Source organism: Mirounga leonina, unplaced genomic scaffold (assembly GCF_011800145.1).
Source record: "Mirounga leonina isolate KUSES-001 unplaced genomic scaffold, KU_Mleo_1.0 Mir_53, whole genome shotgun sequence".
Lineage (NCBI taxonomy): Eukaryota > Metazoa > Chordata > Mammalia > Carnivora > Phocidae > Mirounga > Mirounga leonina.
Genome location: NW_023270807.1, coordinates 97135584 through 97160100, shown reverse-complemented (window position 1 = coordinate 97160100; position 24517 = coordinate 97135584). Strand labels below are relative to the sequence as shown.

The following is a 24517-nucleotide window of genomic DNA, read 5'->3' as shown; positions in this document are numbered from 1 at the left end:
TGCTAGGTTTTTGTTCCCCCTGCTCTCAATAAATGCATGGATCTTTCCTACCCACATTCATAATAATGTATAAGACAATTTGATCAATGCCTCATTTTGTATTAGCTCTGGCTTATGTCACAAACACTTTTAAAATTCCTTTGAAAGAAATAGGTTGGTAATGTATGGTGATTAACATAACAATTAAAAAAAAAAGAAATAGGTTGGACCTTTCAGATGACAGCAAGTCCCTTAAAAACAAAGGGAAAAAGTGAACAGACACAAAGTTTTGTAAGGCAGAAAAGTACACCCCATTTACCTTTCTAGAACCATATTAATTCACAAAAACAAGGTTTCAGTCAAAATATTTATTTTTTTCCTTAACTGGGTTAAGTGGTAATACAAGTACGAGGCTGCCTTAAGTTCCTCATGTGCTATACTTTAAATGTCCCAAACTTTACAGAAAACTACACATGACCTATTTTCTTTCATAATTCATAATACAGAACCTCAGCTTTCATTGTATATGCTTTGAAGTGACTTCTCTCTGCGACCATTACTAATACAGATTTGAAAAGACTAGCTCCAGTTGGAGAGAAGTGCAACAGTAATACCAGCCAGGCTCCCAGGTACAAAAATAAACAACCAGGAGGAAGAGGGGGTAAAAAAAAAAAACAGAAAACTGGAGTGAGAGAGAAGGAATGTTCATTTATATTGTTTCCAACTGCCAGCAACCAAACCAGAGCTAGAATCCAGCGCCATGTGCGTGCTGAGTCCTTGGCAAGGACACGCCACGCTGGCTAGGGCTCGTGAAATTATAATATTTAAGGATAACAATTTTACATGAAGTACCAAGGTTTGAAGTAGGAAAAAAAAAAAAAAAAAAAGGAAAAACTGCAAAAGAGGAACTTCAGGGCTTCTGTGACTACCAGAGTCTGCAGCCTCCCTGGAGAGTGAGACTGGACTGTGAAGACAAGACACGGACCCATAGCCTTGCTCAAAGACTGCAGGTCCGGCTTCTTACCACCCCAGCACTACCACTACGAGGCACAACTTGGAAGCTGGTAAGGGGGGGGCCATCATTTAAAAAGATGTTACAGAGGATGTAAACATTATCCTGAACTCATGGCGACCACCAGAAAACCCCCGTGTGGGCGCAGGCTCCCGGGGGTGCCATTGCTGTCGTTCCGAACAGGGAGAAAGATTCATCCAACCCGAAGAAAAACCAGAGCATTCATTTAAAGTGCAGCCCCGGGAGGACTCGCAGAACAGCACACCCGCCACCTTATCCGTCCTCAGGACTGGCTCCCGCCCAGGCAGGCTGCATTCTGCACGCGGGACAGAAGCTGAAGCCATGTCAGCAACACTGGGACTTGCTCTCTGCGGTCAAGGTCTCCTGATCCAGTTTAATTTTGTCCACGTCGTTTTCTTCATTTGGAAAGCTTTGTTGGTTTGCGAGAATATTCTCCACGAGGAACCGGGCTGCTTCATCGATGTTCACGTTATCCTGTAATGCAGAAATGATGAACGGGATGAATTCCAAGGATTAATGCTTAGAAGAAAGCATGAGTATTAATGGGACAAGCACAGTTTGTCAGAGGGGGCGTCCACCATCTTCTTCCTCACTACAGGGTATACACCCTCAGAGGTCAATGCCATTGAGTAATGTGGCTACAGAACTCTCTTCTTTTCACAAAGGATTCCCCTTCCTGATGTTCCTGTTTCAAATTTTTTGCCCCCGAGGTTCAATGAACCATCTTCAATGGTTGAAAAGGAAGCATCATCCCACGCTGGGTTGCCACTCACATAAATGAAAGCACTGAGATGAAAAAGTTTCTGCCCTTGAACATTTAAGTCAAGCATTCAGCATACATTATGAAGAGGAATGTCAACGGGTTCACACATTAAAATATGGTAAATGCATCATGTCGTTTCCCCATCTCCGAGTACAGATTATTACTTCTAGTTGTCGTGTGTAAATTAACCTGAAACAATGTTGTAGGTGTGATGTCCATTAAAAATACCCTAAGGAATCACTGGCTATCACAACATTTGTGTGACAGATTTATTAGCTGTCATTAAATACACGAGTCACACATATCAAAATCTGGGCTTTTTAAAAAAATATTTAACTTTTCATTTCTAAATGATTTCAGATTGACAAAAATGTTGCAAAGTAGCAAAAATTCCTACAGACCTTTCACTCATATTCCTAAAATATTAACATCCCGGATGTCCAGATTTCCAGATAAAATCAGGACATTCGATAATAGTGTCAGCATTAATCATGAAGCTTATTCAAATGTCACCATTGTCTCAATGTCCTATTTGTGATCCAGGTGACCGGCTGTATTTCGTGCTCGTGTCTTCTTGGTCTCCTTTAACCTGGGACAGTTCTTCAGTCACCTTGCCTTTCATGACCTTGACTCTCTTGCGGCAGCATACTGGTCAGAGACTATCCCTCAGTTTGGGCTTGTTTGAGGTTTCCGTATCATTAAACTCAAGTTACGCATTTTTGACAGGAGTAAGTGATGTGTCCCTCTCAGCGTCCGAGAGGCACACTTGCTTAACGTCATGTCTGCCAGTCTTCTCCACTGAATAGTTACTACTTCTCCTTTGCACTTAGTAAGCTCAAATATGGAAATATCCTATTTTTCATCATAGTTTTCCCCATTAACTTTAACATCAATTAATTCTTCCCTAAAACAGCTATTACCATGGTGATTAAAGGTGACTATCTGGGGTACCTGGGTGGCTCAGTCATTAAGCGTCTGGCTTCGGCTAGGGTCATGATCCCAGGGTCCTGGGATCGAGCCCCGCAAAGGGGTCCCTGCTCGGCAGGAAGACTGCTTCTCCCTCTCTCCCTCCCTCTGCTTGTGTTCCCTCTCTAGCTGTCTCTCTGTCAAATAAATAAATAAAATCTTTAAAAAAATGTTTTAAAAATTAAAAAAATAAAGGTGAACTATCTATTTCCATCATTCCTTCTACATTTATTAGTTGGAATTCTACTGTTAGGAAGAGTTTCCTCTTCTCCTCTACTTGTTCATTCGTTTATTCCTAACATGGATTATTATTTTATTCTATGGAATAGATGCATTACAAGTTATTTACTTTGTTGCTCAAATTGTCTTGGATTTTTGGAGCTCCTGTAAGTAGGGTCCTGTTTCGTTTTGAAGGGTCTCCATCATTTTGTGTTTCCTTAATTTCTGGTACCACAAAATATCTCTGTTGCATCTTTACTTTCCTTGTCCCACCAATCCTGGAATCAGTCATTTCTCCATTAAACTTCTGTTCTTTTTGCAGGAGAACAGTATTTAAAAACCAAATTCTGGGGGTGCCTGGGAGGCTCAGTCAGTTAAGCATCTGACTCTTGATTTCGACTCAAGGTCATGATCTTAGGGTGGTGAGATTGAGCCCCACATCGGGCTCTGTGCTCAGTGGGGAGTCTGCTTGAGATCCTCTCTCCCTCTCCCTCTGCCTCTGCCGCTTCCCCAGCTCATGCTCTCTCTCTAAAATACATAAATAAAATCTTTTTAAAAATAATAAAAAATAAAAACCAAATTCTGGGGACTAGAAAGCTCATTGGACCTGTGGTGTCATTGCTCCTGAGCAGGCAGAGCTAGTAAATATACATGTGCCCTCTACAGGCACGTAGACATCAATTTCTGTGTTTATCAGTTTATACATATGTGTATATAGACACACATATAAACACAGAAACATATTTATACATACATATAAAACATTAAGTTCATATTGATCTCTCCAATTTCGATCTAACAACATGAGGCTCATTCTAGCTATCTCCCTTATCTGCTATACTTTCTCAGATAGTGAGAAACCTGCAAGACTTGGGCTATTCATTCGGGTATCTTTTCCAGAATCAAGCTTTTTTTTTTTTTTTTTTTTACCTCCACTCCCACGGTAAGCATTAACTTTAATTAAAGTATTGATCTTTGAATGTCCAAAAGTCATTTAGCCCCCACCATTCCCTTTAACTCAAAGAATTATAATGCTATTTAACCGCATTTAGTAGCAATTGATCAGGAACAGAAAATCCCATATTGTAATTAGCCACACATTTTCGTATTGGAAATCCATTATTTCCCATAAAGGTGAAAAGATGAAGTTCATGAATTCAAGACTGTCTTTTGGCTGTGTTCCCGTTAAAATTCAGATCACAGGAATTCAAGCAGAAATCAGCTGGGAAGTCAGCTGCCGGCCAGCGCAGAAATACAGGCATTAGTGACACTCGGCCAGTACTTTAAGCCTCGACTAAAATCTTAACCTAAATTTCGTATTACTGTTATTCTCTTGGAACATTCCTGGATTACTACTGAAGAAATTAGGCAGAAGGTGTTGCTAATAGATTTGTAGGAAAGCACAGAACAGAGCTGAAACTTCTACGATTAACCATTGTTTTCCTTCTCCACTCACAGGTAACCCTGTTATAAATGTAACAAAGAGGATGACTTCACAGTCTCAAGCTACACGCCACGTGACGCTGTTTCTGAATCTTCCATCTAGATTCTGCGGACGAATTTGGATTTATTACCTGAATGATTAATTCAAACAAAACTTAGAGAAGAAATTTTATCTGTAATACATGCATCTCTTCCCGCAAATCTCATGCTCTAGTAAACACTGCACGTACCACGGATTATTTCCCAACAGAGCTGGGACGACAAGCAAATCAGCGACAGACCCTCCGCGGATGCAGACGGAGGGCGTGGCTTTCCGGACACGTGCCCCCACGAGGCCCCGCCCCTCCTGCCATTTCTTCTGCCTGCCTGGCTAAGCGCTCGCGCGGCACCCAGCCCCGCACTGCAACTTTCTTCTGCCACCATTTTTTTTTTTTTTAAAGATTTTATTTATTTATTTGACACAGAGAGCACATGAGAGGGGGGAGGGTCAGAGGGAGAAGCAGGTTCCCTGCCGAGCAGGGAGCCCGATGCGGGACTCGATCCCGGGACTCCAGGATCAGGACCTGAGCCGAAGGCAGTCGCTTAACCAACTGAGCCACCCAGGCGCCCCTGCCACCACTTTTTATTCACGAAACTAGATCTTAAGATTCTAGGATGTATTTATTTAAACAAATAGCCTTTAGCTTAGGAGTAAAAACGTCTGCCTCCAGCAGACACTAGTTTTTCCGATGACTCCAACATTGCTCAGTTATCTCCAGAGCCGCTTTTCTGTGCAGTCTCTCATAGCTTTGCTTTCCTTATTCTGATCATCAGCGGCACCAAATCATCTTCTACTTTTAGGGTGGGTTTCAGGTAAAGCTAAAAGTAACCTAGCCGTAAGTAGGTAATTTAACCAGTAGATAAACCCGGTCACATTTGTTAGCTAAGAGAAAAAGGCTTTTAAAAAAATACATACCTACAAGAAATCCACAGAAGGCATCCCAAATGCTGGGACTGTGTTAAGATGCACAGTCTTATGGTTTGGACTTTGTCATTACAGAATTTCTCTAACATTTCATCATTCTGACATAAGTCCGACTGTTATTTGACCTCTATAATGTGAAATTTCCAAAGCACATCAACAAACTCCCTCCCCACCAATATTTTGTGCTTGTGATTTTCACCTTTGCTTTCTTATATATCTAGGCTGGCAAGATTTTTAACAACCAACTTAAGTGTTTTCTGTTTTTCTTCATAAAACACTGTATCCCATAATAGATGAAAGAAAAAATTCTCACTCCACTATTCATGAAGCATGTCACAAGTGTTGATACTTTCCTCTTGTTCAAATTCTTTCATACACAATTAATCTGAAACTCTTCAAACATCTGAATACATCTCTCTGATACTTTCAGTGTCCATTTTTGTTAGTACTGCACATGACCCACACATTCACCAGTGTCATCTATGTCACTATATTTCGTGAAGCCTTCAGTAAAAATCAAAAATGCTTGGGCTTGACAAGACACTTTATCCCCCCATAAACTCCAGTTGCAGAAGTGCTTCATTTAAAGGCTCCAACTCAGAGAATGTCATTGTTCTTTGCTCTAAATAATAACTATTTTTTATTTTGATGGAAAACCTGCCCTTCTATTCACCTCCACATTAGCCAATTTTGAAAGCATTCCTGCTGCCCGCTCAAAGAAACTATAACATATCCATGCTCTACTTTGCTTTTTTCTAGGCTCCCAAAAACCACTCACATAAACCCATCTAAAGATTTTAAAGTTACAGCTCAGATTTTCGAGCTAAGAGCAGAGCAGATACAAACACAAAGCAGATCTCACCTTTGCAGAGGTTTCAAACCATCCACTGAAACCATGTTCTTTGCAGAATTGGTCCATCTGGGGAGGATTCTGGCCACCATCCTTTTTTTGGTCACATTTATTAGCTAAGAGGACAGCAGGAATAGGGCTGCCATTTGGAAGGTGGACTTTACTATCCAGATCACTTTTCCATTTTAAGACGGCCTCAAATGTGGAACTTCTCGATATATCAAAGACTACAAAAGCACCAACAGCTTCTTTGTAGTATACTCGGGTCATGTTGCCAAACCGCTCTTGCCCTAAAAATAAAGAAGATATTAAGAGCTCATAATTCAGACAGAGTCTATATTTAGATATAACCCCTCTGACCCTAGGCATAGTGCTATAAACACGTCTCCCATTCCATAGCAAAGAAACTGGTGGGATGAAGGATGCACAGAACCACGTGACTGATCATGGGGTCTGAGTACACAATCAACTAGCTTTATGTTCTGCGCGTGTCCAACACATGGTCCATAAACATCCAGATGACAGGGGCACCTGGGTGGCTCAGTTGTTAAGCATCTGCCTTCGGCTCAGGTCATGATCCCAGGGTCCTGGGATGTTTGGGCTCCCTGCCCGGTGGGAAGCCTGCTTCTCCCTCTCCCACTCCCCCTGCTTGTGTTCCTACTCTCGCTCTGTCAAATAAATAAAAACTTTAAAAAATAATAATAATAATAATAAACATCCAGATGACAGTGCTTAAAGCTACAGGGCCCATCGCTCCCCCACCTCCCACTCCCTCTGGTCTAAGAGAAGAGTTACTGGGCGCCTGGGTGGCTCAGTTGGTTAAGAGAAGAGTTACTAAAGGAAAAAAGAAAGCTGGTGGCAGAGGGGAAGAAGAGATGAGAATAGAAGAAAATGAAGCTTGCAGGAAGAAGATAAGTATGGTGGGTAAAATGCAGTCAAAAAGACTAGGACTGGCTATGAGATAAAGGAGCTCATCTTTCCTCCCCATCTCTTTCCTGCAACCGCTTTTGACTCCGCATGCAAGATTGCTCTCCTCCAAGAAAGCAGACACATGCAAACCTACAAACAAAAGTGGCATATGTGGCTGTGTGATTAAAAGAAGGATCAACTATAGAGTCTTCAAGTATCATACTTTTAAAATAATTTAACATGTTAAATACTTTGGGGAAAATTCCACTGCTTCACATACTACATGGGACTTTGCAAAGCATCCCCTTTCTGTCTGGTCTTGCTCTTTGACACAGGAGGGACCCTAATCTTCATCTGACAGATGAAAATCCACGCGGACAGCTGCTTGGACAGGATGCCAGTGGCACTGACAACATAAGGCAGGACTACAGCCCGGGTCTCCTGGCTCCCACACACCCATGTTAATACGATGCTGGCCATTCTGAATCATCCTGTAGTTGCCTTGACTTCTAAGGCGTTTACCTTCAGTCTGTCAAGTTATGGACTAGAGTGCTCAGGAAAAATGGCAATCAGTGCAAATCTAAGATGGGTAACTCTGACCAGTGATAAAAACAAAACTGATAGGACACTTTCCTGTTAAAACACATGATGGGGGCGCCTGGGTGGCTCAGTTGGTGAGCGACTGCCTTCGGTTCAGGTCATGATCCTGGAGTCCCAGGATCGAGTCCTGCATCGGGCTCCCTGATCAGCAGGGAGTCTGCTTCTCCCTCTGACCCTCCTCCCTCTCATGCTCTCTGTCTCTCATTCTCTCTCTCTCAAATAAATAAATAAATAAAATCTAAAAAAAAAAAACAAAAAAAAAAACATGATGAAAAACACACGTTTTCTACATTTTATGGAGAGTAATAAATGCAAAGCTAGCCACAAAAAAATATTCCTTCTCCAAATTCTACTATAGCTTCATACAGTTTTAGATATAGCTTAGTGAAATAATGGAAGAACACAATAGGCAAACTTAAATGGATACACTTGAAGTTCATTTGGTTTGTGACAACTCCTCATACGGGCTTATCTGAAGTGTATTATGATGATCCAGATGTCTGAACTTCATTGTAACAAATGGTCACATATGAAACCTCACTATCATGTTCATATTTTATTGGTAGGTAAATCTGACCAGCCAATTATATAGCTTATTTAATCTCAATGCTGATATCTATAAGAAGTTAACATTGTACCATTTTCCATAAACATACACTTAATAATCACACATGGCAAATTCACAGAGGATATACCAACTGGTCAACAAAGTCAGTATCACTATTCTGCAAAAAGACGACATATATTGCATTAAAGTGGTTCTGACTTCAATTTTAACTAGAGAGCACATACTACTGACTTTTTAGTTTTATAAATCTTAATTATTAAATATAAAATGACTATGGCAACATGGGAAACTAGCCTCATTAAGACAGTCCAGATTATAAGATTATTTCACAGTTACAAGAAAGTACTCTTTTGGACTATCCCTTCAATTTAGAAATGCGGGTAGGGTGCCAAACTAGTAAAAGTATAGAAATCCAGAAGTTATGAAGAACCATTAAGCTTCACTGACTATTGTTTTGTTTACTGAATCATTTATAAAGCCCTAAAAATACTTCTTTCAACCAATCTTACTAAATCATATTCAAATCTGTCCTCATATAAACTTCTTGGTAAAACATAAGAAAGTCAGAAATGTGTATGACAAGTAATTTTTGAGGTGGACCCTGTGGCTTAGAAACCTCAAGTTATTTTCCCTAGGTTCCCAGGTGAGGATTCAAAACTCTGCTAGTTTCAGAGTGTGCTTTCTAACAACCACACCATACAGCAACTCAAAATAGTGTCAATTACACTATTAAGCAGATGAAAAGGAGAGGTACAGCCTGGGAGAAAAAGATGCAAATCCTAGATCTAGTAAAGGACTTATACCCAGAACATATAAAGAACTCTCAAAACTCCGAAGTAAGAAGATAAAAAATCTAATTAATAAAGTAAGCAAAAGACTGGAACAGACACTTTATCAAAGAACGTATACAATGACAAATAAGCAAAGGAAAAGATGCCCAACATCATTAATTATTGGAGAAAGGCAAATTTAAATCACGACAAGCTGCCCCTTCATGCCCACAAGAATGGCTAAAATAAAAAGTCTGATTATACCCAGGACTGGTGAAGATGTGGAGCAATCAGCTCTTATACACTGCTGGTAAGAATAAGAATTTAAAATAGTACATCCACTTTGGTAAACAATTTGATAGTTTCTTAAAAATTTAAACATATGTCTACCATCAACCAACACATTCCACTCCTAGGTATTTGCCCAAACAAAATGAAAGCACATGTCTACACAAAGTCATGTTTGTGAATGCTCATAGACGTTTTTTTTTTTATTTTTTTTAAAGATTTTATTTATTTATTTAACAGAGAGAGAGATAGCGAGAGCAGGAACACAAGCAGAGGAGTGGGATAGGGAGAAGCAGGCTTCCCGCGGAGCAGGGAGCCCGATGCGGGACTCGATCCCTGAGCCGAAGGCTCGATGCTTAACAACTGAGCCACCCAGGCGCCCCGACGTTTTATTTTTTTAGCCAAAACAGCAATGAATAAAGTATGGTATATCCATACAATGAAATATAACAATAGAAAGGAAAGGAACAAACTATGGATACAAGTAACAAAATGGATGAATCTCAAAATAATGATGCTGAGTAGAAGAAGCCAGACCAGAGAGGGAATAGGTATTACTCTATGAATACATTTATATCAAATCCTTAAAAATAAAAACTATAGTGACTTAGTAAGAGGAAGCACATCAATGATTGTCTTCGGCAAGGCAGAGAGATGAGTTACAAAGGGGCAAGAGGAAATACTTTTGGGGTGATGGAAATGGTTGCAATCTTGATTACAGTGATGTTTCACTAGTGTTTACATATGGCAAAACATCAAATTGTACAGTTTGTTGTATGTCAATTATATATCAATAAAGTAATAAAAAATAATACCTACCTCGGAGGCTCACTGGGAAGGTTTAATGTAAAATGCCTGCCTGAGAGTCTTTTAGGGCAGAGTACGACAAACTATAATTCATGGTCAAATTCGGCTAAAGTTTTATCGGAATCTTGTCGCCCTCATCTGTTTATGGGTTTCTACATCTGTTTTCATTCTACCATGGCAGAGTTGAGTAGTTGCAACAAGGAATGAATGGCCTACAAAACCTAAAGTATTTGCTACTTCTGTTCTAGGGGGTGAGGGATGGTCTATCCCTTGAACTGGAAGTGCTATATAAAAATCCATGAAGGCATGTACTTAAAGTATAATTTACATGCACAGACCTTAAGTTCAAAAAGTAATGCCAGGCCCATAGTAAGCACTGTGTAAATGTTAGCTAGTATTAACTGCTCAATAAATGTATTACATGATGAAAGCCTGAGCATCCTCTTTAAAATTGTGCAACTAAACATGGCAAAGCCTTAAACTAGTTATATGCTATAGTGGTGAAAACAGTCTGCAAAGGAAAATGAACTTGAGGAAAGTACAAATATACTAGAGAATCAAAATATCAAGCACTAAAGGTCAAGCAACCCCAGGCATGTTAACTTTCTCTGCCAAATAAGTGGAGTGTCTTTAAGGATCTTTAGGGATCTTCTAAGCCCTCCCAGCTCTCCCTTCTGATGTTTTAAGTTTCTCTGTGATAACTTTAATATGATTTTCTAAAGATTCTGCAATCACTGAATCCAGACAGCAATGGGGATCAAATGTAAATAATCCAGAATCAAAAGGCCACGCCATGCATTTAGGAAAATAGCTTACTTTCCAACAGAATAGTAAAGTATACTTCCTATTTTATTGAGTTCATCATCTCCTTTTTTAAAAATTCTGAAGTAATCCACTACCGCTTCAGAGATATTCCTGAACTGGTCAAAACAAGTAAAAACCACACATTTCTAAAATACATTAAATTTAATTACAGAATAGAGAAAGATACAATGAATTCATTTAAAATAATAATCTTAACATAGGGCGCCTGGGTGGCTCAGTCGTTAAGCGTCTGCCTTCGGCTCAGGTCATGATCCCAGGGTCCTGGGATCGAGTCCCACATCGGGCTCCCTGCTCGGCGGGAAGCCTGCTTCTCCCTCCCCCATTCCCCCTGCTTGTGTTCCCTCTCTCACTGTGTCTCTCTCTGTCAAATAAATAAATAAATAAAAATCTTTAAAAAAAAAAAAATCTTAACATAAATTTAAGAGCTGTTCTCCAAAAAAAAACCTAACAAGGTAAAATCTAGATTTAACTATGTTGGTTTCAAAGGTTGGAATGCAGAGATACGTTAAACTCTTCCAGCTGTTAAACTAGAAAATAAAGGAAACTTTGCTACTAGAGTAAGAGTTGCATCCCATAACTTTGTTATTATTACTCTCTGGGTAATTTTATCTCTTCCCTTCTTATTGCCTAAAAGAAAGAACTATAGTGGAAAACAAAACAACTGTTCCCAAATATTCCATTCTCCTCCACTTCTAGACGAAGGATCACACTCTTCTGCCCCCACTAAATTAGGAGTGGCTACGAACTAGTCTTGGCCCATGAACTGTAAACAGAAGTGTCATTTCTAAGCAGAATCACTTGGGTGACAGTGTCCTTGTCCTGCTGCAGCAGGCTTGAACCCTAATTTTGAGATGACCGCATCAAGAGATGGTAGAGCCTCTGTTAGCCTGAGTCTTCTGGTAGCTCCAATGCAAAACTGCCCTCACATCCTTCCCTCCATCCCAACCGCTGCCCTCACTATGGACATGTAGAAAGAGTGAGGAATAATTATCTTCAACCACTGACATATTAATGTTGTTGGAACCCCAACATAACCTAGTCTATCCTGACTGATACAACTCCCAAATATATATATATTTTTTTACCTCGTATCTAGATTTGATTTCCACTAAAAAATATGTATTAGGTTCCTTCCATGTACCAGGCACTGTGCTGGACACTGGTGAACATCACGGAACAATGAATATGATTTCCTCTCCTAAGGAGCTCACAGTCTATTTGAGGGAACAGACACACTGATACCATGGTGTGTTAGGTGTAATCAGAGATACAAAGAGTATATTATGGTAACATACAAAGGGATGCTATTCAGAGAGGTATGTAAACTAATCTTATTAGTTGTTTCTTATCAAGAAATGCCATTCAGATGCTTAGTTGGACACAACAGCTTCACATATTTAACTTCTAGATACAACTTCCAACAGTGCTGAGTCTTCCCCATGAGAATGCTGCATTCTGAGGCGCCTGGGTGCCTCAGCTGGTTAAGCGTCTGCCTTCAGCTCAGGTCATGACCTCAGGGTCCTAGGATAGAGCCCCAGGTCGGGCTCCCCACTCAGCAGGGAGTCTGCTTCTCCCTCTCCCTCTGCCCCTCCCCCCCTGCTCATGCACAAGCTCTCTAATAAATAAATAAGTAATCTTAAAAAAAAAAAAATGATGCATTGTACTACTTCCCTCTCACAACGCTTTGGGAGTTAGCCCTAAGTTTAAAAAAGGGCTAAGGACCAAATTAATGGAAAAAACTTTCATATTTACATTAAATTGCACAGGAATTCTGAAGAATCCTAGAATTATTTTTTCTTAATTTTAGACAAAAAAATATAAAGAATACTCTCTGGGAAGTAGCCAATCAGCCATTCTAAGCTCAGTCCAAAAAACTTTATTTTTCTTGGATTCTACTTTACATAAATATGTAAATAAAATGCAGGGAATTCCTACCATGCTGACTGCTCCTGGGTTGTGTCCCAGGACAGGACAGGGTAGAGATGTCTGCAGTTATTAAATACAAAGACAGATGCATGAGTTTTGTTTCATGGAGTGTATGTGTGTATGTGTGTGTAGAGTTAAAGCTTATGGCAATATAAAAACTCAGCAGGACCTGGGAGATCTTCCTCTAAATAGGAAGTAGCTCAAACAGGGTGGGGAGATTGTAAGCAACACAACCTTCTGTAACCAGTGCTGTAGTCATTTCGTACTGGAGGAGGAGGGACCACTTTCATGCCTTCCTGAGCAACACTTAGATGGACAACATTATAACTGAAAGAGGATACCCCATATCATCTAGTCCAACCTCTCTTGTTTTATAGATGAGAAAATAAAATCCCAGGGAGAAGAAATTACTCCAATTCCCGAGTTATCTATTATCCAATGTGCTGTCCAATCTGTTAGCCAAAGACTTTCTGGAGTACATGTTGCTCCATGTCCCACGTTTCCAAACAGACCCAAGGCAGTGCCATGGGCCTAGGACGACTCTCCACAAGGAGAGCACAGCCCTATCGCACAAGGGAAACCCCTTCTTTAAGTCTCCTAGGGCTTCACCATAGCAGCTATGGGCAATGCTCCAGTGCTGAGTGCTTTAGTTACCCCAATAGTAGGGCAGCCTCTGCTGTGGGCAGACTGCCGAAATATTCCAAAGGATTCTAAAATGTTTTAGCTTTTAAAAAATTCTGTTACTTCCTTTTCTAGAAGAGGGAACCTTTATTATAACTAGACATCATGGCAATGAGAATGAAGAAAAAGCACAGTGCTAGTCATCTAGGCTCAAAGACATTTAAAGATGCACAACTTATATACCCAAGTGGATGAAGCTTAAGGTATATATGGTGGCAAAAAGATCAAAATGCTTATGTAGTATTTGGGAGTATCCAACACTAATGACTTGAAAAGGAGTTGAGGTAACATATTTCCAAAAATACATAATTGAATTAAGGAAAAGAAAACCACAAAATAATTTGCCTTCTTTCTTTATATGTAAATTTCCAAAAGGAAAGTATTTCCTCTCAGTGTTTGAAAAGGAAAGGACTACATTCTGAATGGTTATCGGAAAGAGAGGCCAGAGATGCTCTCTTTTGTGATTTTAATCACTCCCTTTGTTTAGTTTTTTAATGTTCATCTCAATATTTTATGATCATGACCTCATTTGATAAATAACCTAAATATTTCCTCGCATTATTTGAAACTCAAAATATAAATTTCACCATGAAACACAAATCAAAGTAATGAGACAACTGGTGTTTAGTATTCCAAGTAGAAATGCTTACCCTTTCCCACCGAGAATCACTGAGCTACATAGTCTTACTCAAGGTGATCCAGAGGAAAAGTATAGTTTCTAATTAGTGCTTGTAAACTCCTTTAAAAAAAATCCTTAAATCTCATTGTGCGGTTTAGAGATGAAGCACTGCTAACTTGTGTTAGAAGGCCAATAGATCAAGACCAAGTCAAATTTCATTTCAATCCAGTCATCAGGGGCACCTGGGTGGCTCAGTTGGTTAAGCGTCTGCCTTCGGCTCAGGTCATGATCCCAGGGTCCTGGGATCGAGCCCCACATCAGGCTCCCTGCTCAGTGGGGAGTCTCCTTCTTCCTCTGTGCCCTCTCTCTCTCTCTCAAATAAATAAATAAAACCTTTAAAAATAAATAAAAATAAATCCAGTCATCAGTTCTAAAAGGATAATTATCCATTAAAATTTTTTATACCATGATATAGGCAACAATGTGATGTCATAATGGGTCTTGGGTTTGTCAAACAAAAGAGTAACAAACTGAATACAGAAACAAAATAGGAAAACACCTAAATTAAAAGGAAAATAAACTGCTTTCGAGATGGTAGCAGTGGTAATACTGAGTAGTTCTCAAAATTACCTATTCCCCGATCAACTCAGACTCTGGATTTCTCTTTTTGCTACCTTAAGATGACTGGGCTTTTGTGGTATTCAGTCACTGTGTAAGGCCTTATTCTGTGGGACTATAAAAAGAATGGCTGACTTTAATCAATCTGAAACAAGGAATAAAATCAAAATATCTTTTTGATTTGTGTTCAAAGTCATAAGTAGTTTTAAAAGTTTAAGATATTAGCTTTTTCCTTTCTTACCTAGTTATTCAACAAGAGCAAGAAATGTGCCATCTCTGTCCTGTAAATGCTCTTGTGTCCATACACTACCCTCAGAGGGAGGCTCTTGAGATAGGCACACAGACGAGGAGGAGGTGATGTGAAATCGAGAAGAACTCCGGGGTCATGGAAGGTGAGCGTGAGGGAAAACGGGGAGCAGGCAGGTTTGCCCCGTTAAGCGGAGAACTCCTTGAGTGAGGTGAGAGGATCAACCTATCCCCAGGGTGCAGCAAAGCCAATGACAGAACAACTTCTCCTCAACTTTAGTAGAAATCAGATTGCACGTAGTGCTTGGTAGTTGCAAATTTCCAGGCCCTACCTCTAGGAATTCTAAATTGGTAAGTATGGAGAATTGGTAGTGGTCTATTCCATTATCCCCTCACAGAATTTTATTTGGGGAAGCAGAGTCCAATTAAAAAAAAAAAAAAGGGCCCTAGATCTCCCAGCAGTCCTCACAGCAAGGCATGCACATCTGCTTGGACCACAAAGACGAAGACTATGACCAAGGCATAGCTGGGCAGTGCTCATGTCAGCTTCAGTCCATGAGGACTTTAGGGTTCTGCTCAGCAGCTGTGGACTGCCCAACCACAGGCTTACCAGGTGAGAGAATAAAACTTTTTGTTAAGGGGTGCCTGGGTGGCTCAGTCGTTAAGCATCTGCCTTCAGCTCGGGTCATGATCCCAGGGTCCTGGGATCGAGCCCCGCATCGGGCTCCCTGCTCCATGGGAAGCCTGCTTCTCCCTCTCCCACTCCCGCTGCTTGTGTTCCCTCTCTCGCTGTCAAATAAATAAAATCTTAAAAAAAAAAAAAAAAAAAAAAACTTTTTGTTAAAATCACGATGCATAGGGATGTTTGTCAGAGGTAGCCAAATCGATTTGACACAGTTGATGCTAAAGAATCTGCATTTTATGGGGCACCTGGGTGGCTCAGTCCATTAACCATTTGTCTTAGGCTCAGGTCATGAACTCAGGGCCCTGGGATCAAGCCCCACATTGGGCTCCCTGCTCGGAAGAGAGCCTGCTTCTCCCTCTCCCTCTGCTGCTCCCCCTGCCTGTGCGTGCGCTCTCTGTCAAATACATAAAATCTTAAAAAAAAAAAAAAAAAAAAGAGAAGTGAGTGGAAAGAATGGGGAAGAAGAGAATGTAAGGCTAACTGTCAAGAGATCCTTAAACTAAACCCCTACTATCCATTTATTTTTATGTGGCTCTTCTTTCTCAAAAGAAGAGTGGAGAAATTATGTGTCTAGCCTCCTTGGTTATAAAAAGCACTTTTGAAAATATAATTGAATAGAGTTCTAAAGCACTTTTATCTCGATCTTTTACCTCACCCTGCAGAATTCCACCCACCCCCTCCATTTATATGTCTGCACTGTTCTCCCGCTCCAGGAGATCTCTGCAACCACAACACAACCTAAACTTGTCGACTTAGTCCACTCTCTACTACTTAAGTGTTGATTAAGTGTGAAATCATCACCAGTTTAAGGATATGCTATCCTCAGGCTACAAATCTAAGGCCTTCAAAGTTTTCTTCTTTGGAAGAGCACTTTCTTTCATCTCTCAATCTTTTCTAACAAATGCCTAGAAATATGTATCAATCATTGTTTTCTATTTTCTATATTTTATAATGCTTCGACATCTTGGGGCCTTGGGGACCAGTGGAGGGACTGCCCCTTCCAGCTAGCTAGTTCTTAGAGACAGACAGCAAAGCACCTGCTGAAAGCACATCTTTGATAAGCAAACCAACCAATCCAGAGTCCTCACCACGCATCTGCCTCCCTTTTCAGGCTCCTGCAGTCTAGCACACTATCTGCCTGCCCTAAATCACCCATGGCCGGGTACTAAACAACCACAGACCACCCCTATAGCCCAACGCCCACTCAAATATTCCAAACTAACCAACCCTAAGCTTACTCAGCTTGCCTATGCTGTCTTGTCCATTCCTTCCTGCAAAAACTACAATAAAGCCTAGCCCATGCTCTTCCCTTGCTCCTTCTGCCTCTTGACCAACCCCAGTGCTTCCCCTTGTGGCCCTGTATAGGGCAGCATGCTCCCTTCTCTTGGGAACTATGAATAACAAACCATCTTTTCAGTGGTGACGATCTGGTGTGTTGGCCTTACCACACCTGATAAAAACAAAATCCTGGGTATGCCTTAAAACAGAATAAGAATCCTTGAAATGTCCATATCAGCTTAAGAAAATCAGAAGGTCAAGAAAACATATACATAATGGATAAAATTTCTCCTAAAATACATTTGAAAGTAACATTGCCTCTCTAGAATAATGCACGGCTTAAAGGTTTAAAAAGTGAAATCAGAGTAGACCCTGCAAACATCTATAATTATTACTGTGCTTTTCCAGGGTGTGCTCTGCAAGTATGTATCAATAAAACGGCTTTGTTATCTCCAGAAAGTCCACACTGTGGAAACAGTCTTTCAAAATGCCCCCCAAAAATGATGGAGCCCATCAAAAAGTATCTATGCTGGAAGTTCTGTGTTAATTAAGAAGAGTGTAACTGGGGGCACCTGGGTGGCTCAGTGGGTTAAGCATCTGCCCTCAGCTCAGGTCATGATCTCAGGGTCCTGGGATCGAGCCCCATGTTGGGCTCTCCGCTCAGCGGCGAGTCTGTTTCTCCCTCTGTGACACCTCTCACTTTCACTCTCTCTCAAATGAATAAATAAAATCTTTAAAAAAAAAAAAAAAAGTATAACTGGAAATTCTGGATTGATAACATAAAGAGATGGTAATTATTACAATGGGTATAAAGTAGGAGTCATATGAGCTACTGTAAGAATGACCAGAACATTTGCAAATTTAGACAAGAGTCTGTTAAACTGTTCGACAACAATCTTTAGACTGTTTTGACACCAGTGAACCCAAAATCCGCTACACTATTAAAAGCTTGTTTTCATATCTCAGAGTCATGAGACATGTCTCTGTACAGTGCCATTGATTATCTGTGTTCTCTTGGTCAAGTTACGACACTTCTCTGTATTTAGGCTATGGGATCTCTAAAAGCCTTCAAGATCTTCAATTCAAACAATAGAATGATTAGGAAAACGGTTGGGAAAAAAGGTCAAGTTTTAGTGGTTTTTATCAATGTCCCCCTCTCTCTACCACTAACATGGGCACTTTTCAGCCTATGTGGGACAACTGAGGCAACTGAAAAAGGTAACATATTAATTAAAAAAAAAAAAAGGAAAGGCAAAAAGCACATCATTATCAGGAGAATTTCCACGTGCAGTAACAGAAATATGCTGTTAACGCTGCTCATCCTGCCTGGGCAATTGTGGGTGCAAAGTCCAGACTGGGGCACCCAAAGATGTCTCCGGACTCATGAACTGAGGAAGATTTAAAGATGTAAAATGGGACGGTAGACTTCACGTGTAATTCAGCACAGCAGCTGAGTCTGCATAAGGCTGAGGATGGCGAGATTATACAAAAGTCAGATATAATGAAGATTTTTAAAAATCCCTTTAAATGAGTTATTAAGTAATTGGAAAGTCATTGTAATAGTTGGTGTTTAAGATGGAGATTACAAATCTAATTCCTCAGAGCACTGCTTCTTCATATTTAGAAGAAACCCGAATATTAATAATTCTTGACTAATAGATACATTGAAGGTCAAGAAAGCATCCGAGATAATATTCCAGATTCTTGTTCATGTGGGTTATAGGAGAGTTATGAAAGCAGGCAAGAAGAGGCCATGAGGTACAGGGACTGTCAATGTAGAAGATGGAACAAGGGAAGTAGGATCCATGTTCTAACTTAGGATGGGAATCAAAACAATAAAAAGTGAATCTAAGTATGCTTTATATAATTTATAATGTCTTCCAACCAAGCATTTTATGCTCTAGGTAAATAATATTTAGAGGAACTTCTAAATAGAAGGTTCCTGATCTGTTCTTGGGCCCAAAGGAGTGTTATCCATTCAGATTATTTTATATAGAAATACTGATTCTAAAAAGTGAAAGGTGGCAGAAGAGATCAGTTCCTCAAAAAATGCCCCTTTGGCATAAGGATTATTTTGAACTAAAGACACTTGAAAAAGAGCAGGTTTAAGAAGGGTGCTCTAATCTCCCCTTTTTCTCTCTCAAAGCAGATTAGAATACTCTCATGTGAGAGATGTCCTCTCTTCTCTAGGAGGAAAGAAACATTCTTATCACCAGGGATGGGAGTCAAAGTGGAGAGATGTCTCTATAAACAGACTTTATAAAATAACTCTTATTTTCCTTTAGCTTCCCCATATTAGTTATTTTCCCACAATTCCTTCTCCTTGTTCAACCTGGTATAAAAGCACTTAGGTTTTGCCACTTCTTTGGGTGTTCATTTTCTTATGAGGGCTCCCGAGTCAGAGAAAACGTATGTGAAATAAATTTCTGCTGTTAATCTGTCTGGCATCGATTTAATTTTCAGGTCCCGCTGAAAACTCTAAAAAGGGAGGGATAAAATTTTGCCTCTCCTGCAAAAGTAAATCACTTCAACAAATACAGGAAGACTACACTGTATTAGATCTAAATGGACAAACTGGTTTCTTTCTTTTAAAGATTTAGTCTAGACCAGCCATTCAACCGACCTGGAAAATTCTATAGTTGCTAATAAAGTTATAATAAGTAGTAAGCCAAATACTACTTCATCTATAATACATATGAAAGGGCGGATCAGATTCTGCTCTGGGAAATAACCTAGTTTGCAGTGACATGGCAAACAAAATGCACCAAGAAGGCTGAAATTGCTGGTAAATACGGGGCCCATCAGGAATATGGTGAAGAAAATTGAAATAAGCCAGGACGCCAAGTATACTTGCTCCTTCTGTGGCAAAACCAAGATGAAAAGATGAGCTGCGGGCATCTGGCGCTGTGGTTCCTGCATGAAAACAGTAGCCAGTGGTGCCTGGACCTACAGCCCAGTAAAGTCAACCACCAGACGACCGCAGGAATTGGGAGACCAGTAGAAGCTCCACCATTTAAGACATTGCTGGCCTATGATAAATGGGTTAATTTATGTAACAACAACAAAAGGAAGCTTAGAGACATCTCTTGCTACATCTTTTTTTTTTTTTTTTTAAGATTTTATTTATTTATTTGACAGAGACACAGCGAGAGAGGGAATACAAGCAGGGGGAATAGGAGAGGGAGAAGCAGGCCTCCCGCGGAGCAGGGAGCCCGATGCGGGGCTCGATCCCAGGACCCTGGGGTCATGACCCAAGCCGAAGGCAGATGCTTAACGACTGAGCCACCCAGGCGCCCCGTCTTGCTACATCTTAATAGTATTATTAAACTTCTTAAAATTTTATTGACGACTTCAGTAACTTAGTATATTTCAGTTAATGTGTTAACAGCAATCTCAAGGGGCGCCTGGGTGGCTCAGTCGGTTAAGCAGCTGTCTTCAGCTCGGGTCATGATCCCAGGGTCCTGGGATCGAGCCCCATGTCCAGCTCCCTGCTCAGCAGAGAGCCTGCTTCTCCCTCTCCCTCTGCCTGCTTGTGTTCTACCTCTCTGTCAAATAAATAAATAAAATCTAAAAAAAAAAAGCAATCTCAAAACAGGTGTGAAGTAAGGGACAGTTGCCTAACATAAAAATTGTACTGAATTACATCTGGATTTTAAAGCTACATTCATTTCACACAGTAAAAAAGCATTCCGAAGGCCCGTACCCAAGGGTCACTATGGTTCCTGATCTGAAGAGTTCAGCTGAAACTGCTTGGCCACATTTATGGGAAATGTCTGGACAACTCCCACCTGTTCTACTTGCCAAAGTTTCCAAGTATATAGAGACTCAATGGAATTCCTTTACCAACTCTCTCATCTCTAAAGCCACGACGAAAAAAATAGTAATAGCACCACATCTTAAGTTAGTCATATCAACTGACCAGTTCTACCTACTGTTTTACAATAAAGGAATATTTCCATCCTTTGAGGATTCAATATGATTCAATGGGTTACTACATAAGGCAAATACGTTTAGCCCTGGGGAACTTTCTGGAGTGGCCTTCAATTTGCCTTCATTACATCATTACGACTTAATTCAAATGGTTATGAGCTAGGATTCACTAACAGGTCAAATATTCAAAGCAAACGTACTCTCTAAACCTCAAGTGAAAGCCAAATTATTTTTGTGGCAGCTTCCTTATATATTAAGATCCCATCTCTGAAAATCTTATTTAGAAGGTGAGCCTAGTAATTTCTAATTACCCCATTCGTTTACCTCAAATCTTATTAACATCTGGTGTGTACTTGCTGAATGGTATCTCGCATCCAGGAATCCCCGTTAGAGATCTTAACATCTTGCTTTCCTTCCTGACAAAGCTCAATCTTTGGATTTAGGCAAAAGTGCAAGCACATTCCATCTAGGCCAATATGTACCAGAGCCTGACAAGACTATGTCCCCTTCCTGGCTGCACAGGTCTGTTCAAGGTGGACAAAAAAAGGGAAGAGGTGATACCCAGGGAGAAAATTACTCATGATTTTGCTTTCCCAAGTCTCCAAATACAAGTATTTTTGCGTGAAGCTTAAAAACACAAATGTGCCAATAAAATCTTTTATTTACCTGCAGTGAGGCCCAATGATAATTTAATAGCTAAAAATGATATTATTTTACAAGAAGAATAAGGCAAAGTCAACAACCCTCCTACGTGGGGGTTTAAAATCATCTTCATGGAAACCTACAGCTACACTGAAGATTCCTGGAGAATGACTATCACATGGTAAGGCAACCTTTAGAATTTATGACCTTGTCAAGAAGCAATACTAGTATTCTTAAGTGTTCTGTGAAACAGCAGGAAGTATTTCAAAAGAAGCCTCTGGCTTCAAAAGATGACTCTTCAAACGAACTTTTGGTTTTCTGTAACCAAAAGAAAAAAAAAGCTGAGCCCAGGGCTGATCATCCCCCTTTCTCTGAGGAACTGACATATATAAATTTATTCTCATATCTGAGGCAGAAAAGTCTGTTCTTAAATAAGTGCGTATATAGGTTCTAATTCTTCAATACTTTCTCATATGGAATGAGCTGTTGATGAAAAGAGCACTACCTAGCAGACAGACCTATGTCGTCATCCCCCCCTACTCTGCTACCAGCTGGGTGACCAAATCGTCTAAGGCCGATGCATCTGTAAGATGAAGAATTGGTCTCTCCAGCTCTGAACTGTCTCCCATGAAAATTCTCTATAGCAGACTGAGCTTCTTACCAGCAATGATTGAACAGGGTAACTTTTGGTATCACTTCCATATTTAAGCTTTCCAAAGTTAACATCTTTTTAAATGCCCCCCCCCCACCAGACAGAGTTCAAGTTTTCATAAATTAAAGCAAGGAGATAAGTACCCTCTCAAAGAGGGGTATTGTGCTCCTAAATGGCAACTGAAAGCAAATGACAGAGAAACAATATATTGGGGTGTGGGGTGGAGAGGGGTCCAGGAGTGGGGCTAGGTGTTGGTTTAGGGAAGGAGGAAGGATTCAAGAGCAACCTTCGCAAATCTTCACCTTCGGAGGAGGGGCACGGAAGGGCCTGGCCTAGGAGAAGAGCACCGTATCTGAAGAATGGAGGTTCACTCACAAAGAAGGGTCTCAGATCTAAGGTGCGTGACGACAAACATTCTAAAAAGGAACCTGGGGACGCCTGGGTGGCTCAGTCGGTTAAGTGGCTGCCTTCGGCTCAGGTCATGAGGACAGAGAAAGGCTGAGGACGGAGAAAGAGGACGAGACTGAGCGGAGCCCCCCGCCCGCCGCTTACCCGCGATGTCCCAGAGCTGCAGGCGCACCAACGTCCGGTTGTCCCAGTTGAGGACCTTGAGGGCGAAGTCCACCCCGATGGTGGCCCTGTAGTGCTGGGAGAAGAGCTGGTGGACGTAGCGCTTGATGATGCTGGTCTTGCCCACGCCGAGCTCACCGATGACCAGCACCTTGAAGAGGTGCTCGCGGGTCTCGGGCGCGGCGGCCCCCGCCGCCCCCTGGCCCGGGTCCCCGGGTCCCCCGCCCGCCATGAGCGCCGGCCCCGCTCAAGTCGGCCGCCCCCCCTTCCCGCGAGCTCGGGCTCCGCGCCGGGGCCCCCGCCCTGTCGCGCTGTCCCCGCGCGCCCGCGGAGCCCCCGCCGGCCGTCGCAACGTCCCCGAGGCCGGCCGTGCGCCCGCGCCACCGCCTGACGGGTCACAGGACCCGGAACCGGCCGCCGCGGCCGCCGCGCGGGGCGGGCAGAGGTCCGGGGGGCTGGCCTGCGGGGGAGGACCCGACGAGGAGGCCGCTTCCCGCCGCCGCCGCCCGAGCTCCGGGCGGGCTGGCCCGAGTTCGGCACTTCCTGCGCCGGGGGCGTCCCCTCGTGGCGCGGGTGCGCGGAGCCCGGCCGCCCCCTGCCGGCCGGGGGAGCCGCCCGGGCCGCGCAAGGTGGGCCTGATAAAGTGCCGAGGCCCGGAGCCGGCTCGCGAACGCCGGGGCCGAGCGCGGAAGGGCGGGGCTGGTGGTCGGGGGCGCGCGCTGGCCTGGGGCGAAACCTCCCTCCTGCCTCTGCCGGGAGAGGGTTTAACACCTGCGGATTTCGCCTCTGATTTCTTCCAGCGGCCCACTGTTGGAGAGAGAGGGAATGGCAGATTGACCCTGAACTTGACAAAAGACTGATAAACGCTGTAGTATTTAAGTGAGGGACTGGGTCTGAGGAAAAAGACGTTAAGACCTCTGAAACAATCGGGGCGCCTGGGTGGCTCAGTGGGTTAAGCGACTGCCTTCGGCTCGGGTCACGATCCTGGAGTCCCGGGATCGAGTCCCGCATCGAGTCCCGCATCGAGTCCCGCATCGAGTCCCGCATCGAGTCCCGAGTCCCGCATCGAGTCCCGAGTCCCGCATCGAGTCCCGCATCGAGTCCCGCATCGGGCTCCCTGCTCAGCGGGGAGCCTGCTTCTCCCTCTGACCCTCCCCCCTCTCATGTGTTCTCTCTCTCTCATTCTCTCTCTCTCAAATAAAATCTTTAAAAAAAAAAAAATCTCGAAAACAATCTTATTGAAGGCTTCAGCTAGTAGAGACTCAGATAAATCCTAGGAATTGGTTGAAAAGTAACAGGTAGTTTTGAGCGGTTTTATTTTAAAGAACAAAGATAGGAAGCCTTGCCTGGCTTGCTGCGTTTTTAAAATCGAGGGATACCCTCCCCCATAATTAGAAACACCCGGAGCTGATATACTCGGGTAGCGTCCTTAAATAAACCAAAGAGGCTGTTCACTCTGCTATAATCTGACAGTCTTTGAAAAATCTTTTTCAGAGGTGGAGGCGTTTTAAAATTTAGACGTCAAGGTGGGAGTAAAACCTTAACTAAAATAGCTGTTGAAAAAGCATGGATATGTCTTTAAACAAGTTTTATGGCCTACCAGCATATGGCTTTTATGTTCACCCATCTAGAGAGTCCTTTGAATATGTCTCCAGCTTGGGGAAAGAGGAAATCCTCTATTTATTG

General features: G+C 42.0%; 1 protein-coding gene across 1 annotated transcript; it reads right to left on the bottom strand.

Moving 5' to 3' along the window:
• Nucleotides 1-328: 328 nt before the first annotated feature.
• RAB32 (RAB32, member RAS oncogene family) lies at nt 329-23078 on the bottom strand. Its single transcript, XM_034990943.1, has 3 exons — nt 22814-23078; nt 6230-6507; nt 329-1486 (listed from the first exon to the last, which is right to left on the bottom strand). The coding sequence occupies exons 1-3, from the start codon at nt 23061-23063 to the stop codon at nt 1337-1339; spliced, it is 678 nt and encodes a 225-aa protein (XP_034846834.1). The 5' UTR covers nt 23064-23078; the 3' UTR covers nt 329-1336.
• Between the last annotated feature and the right edge of the window lie 1439 nt (nt 23079-24517).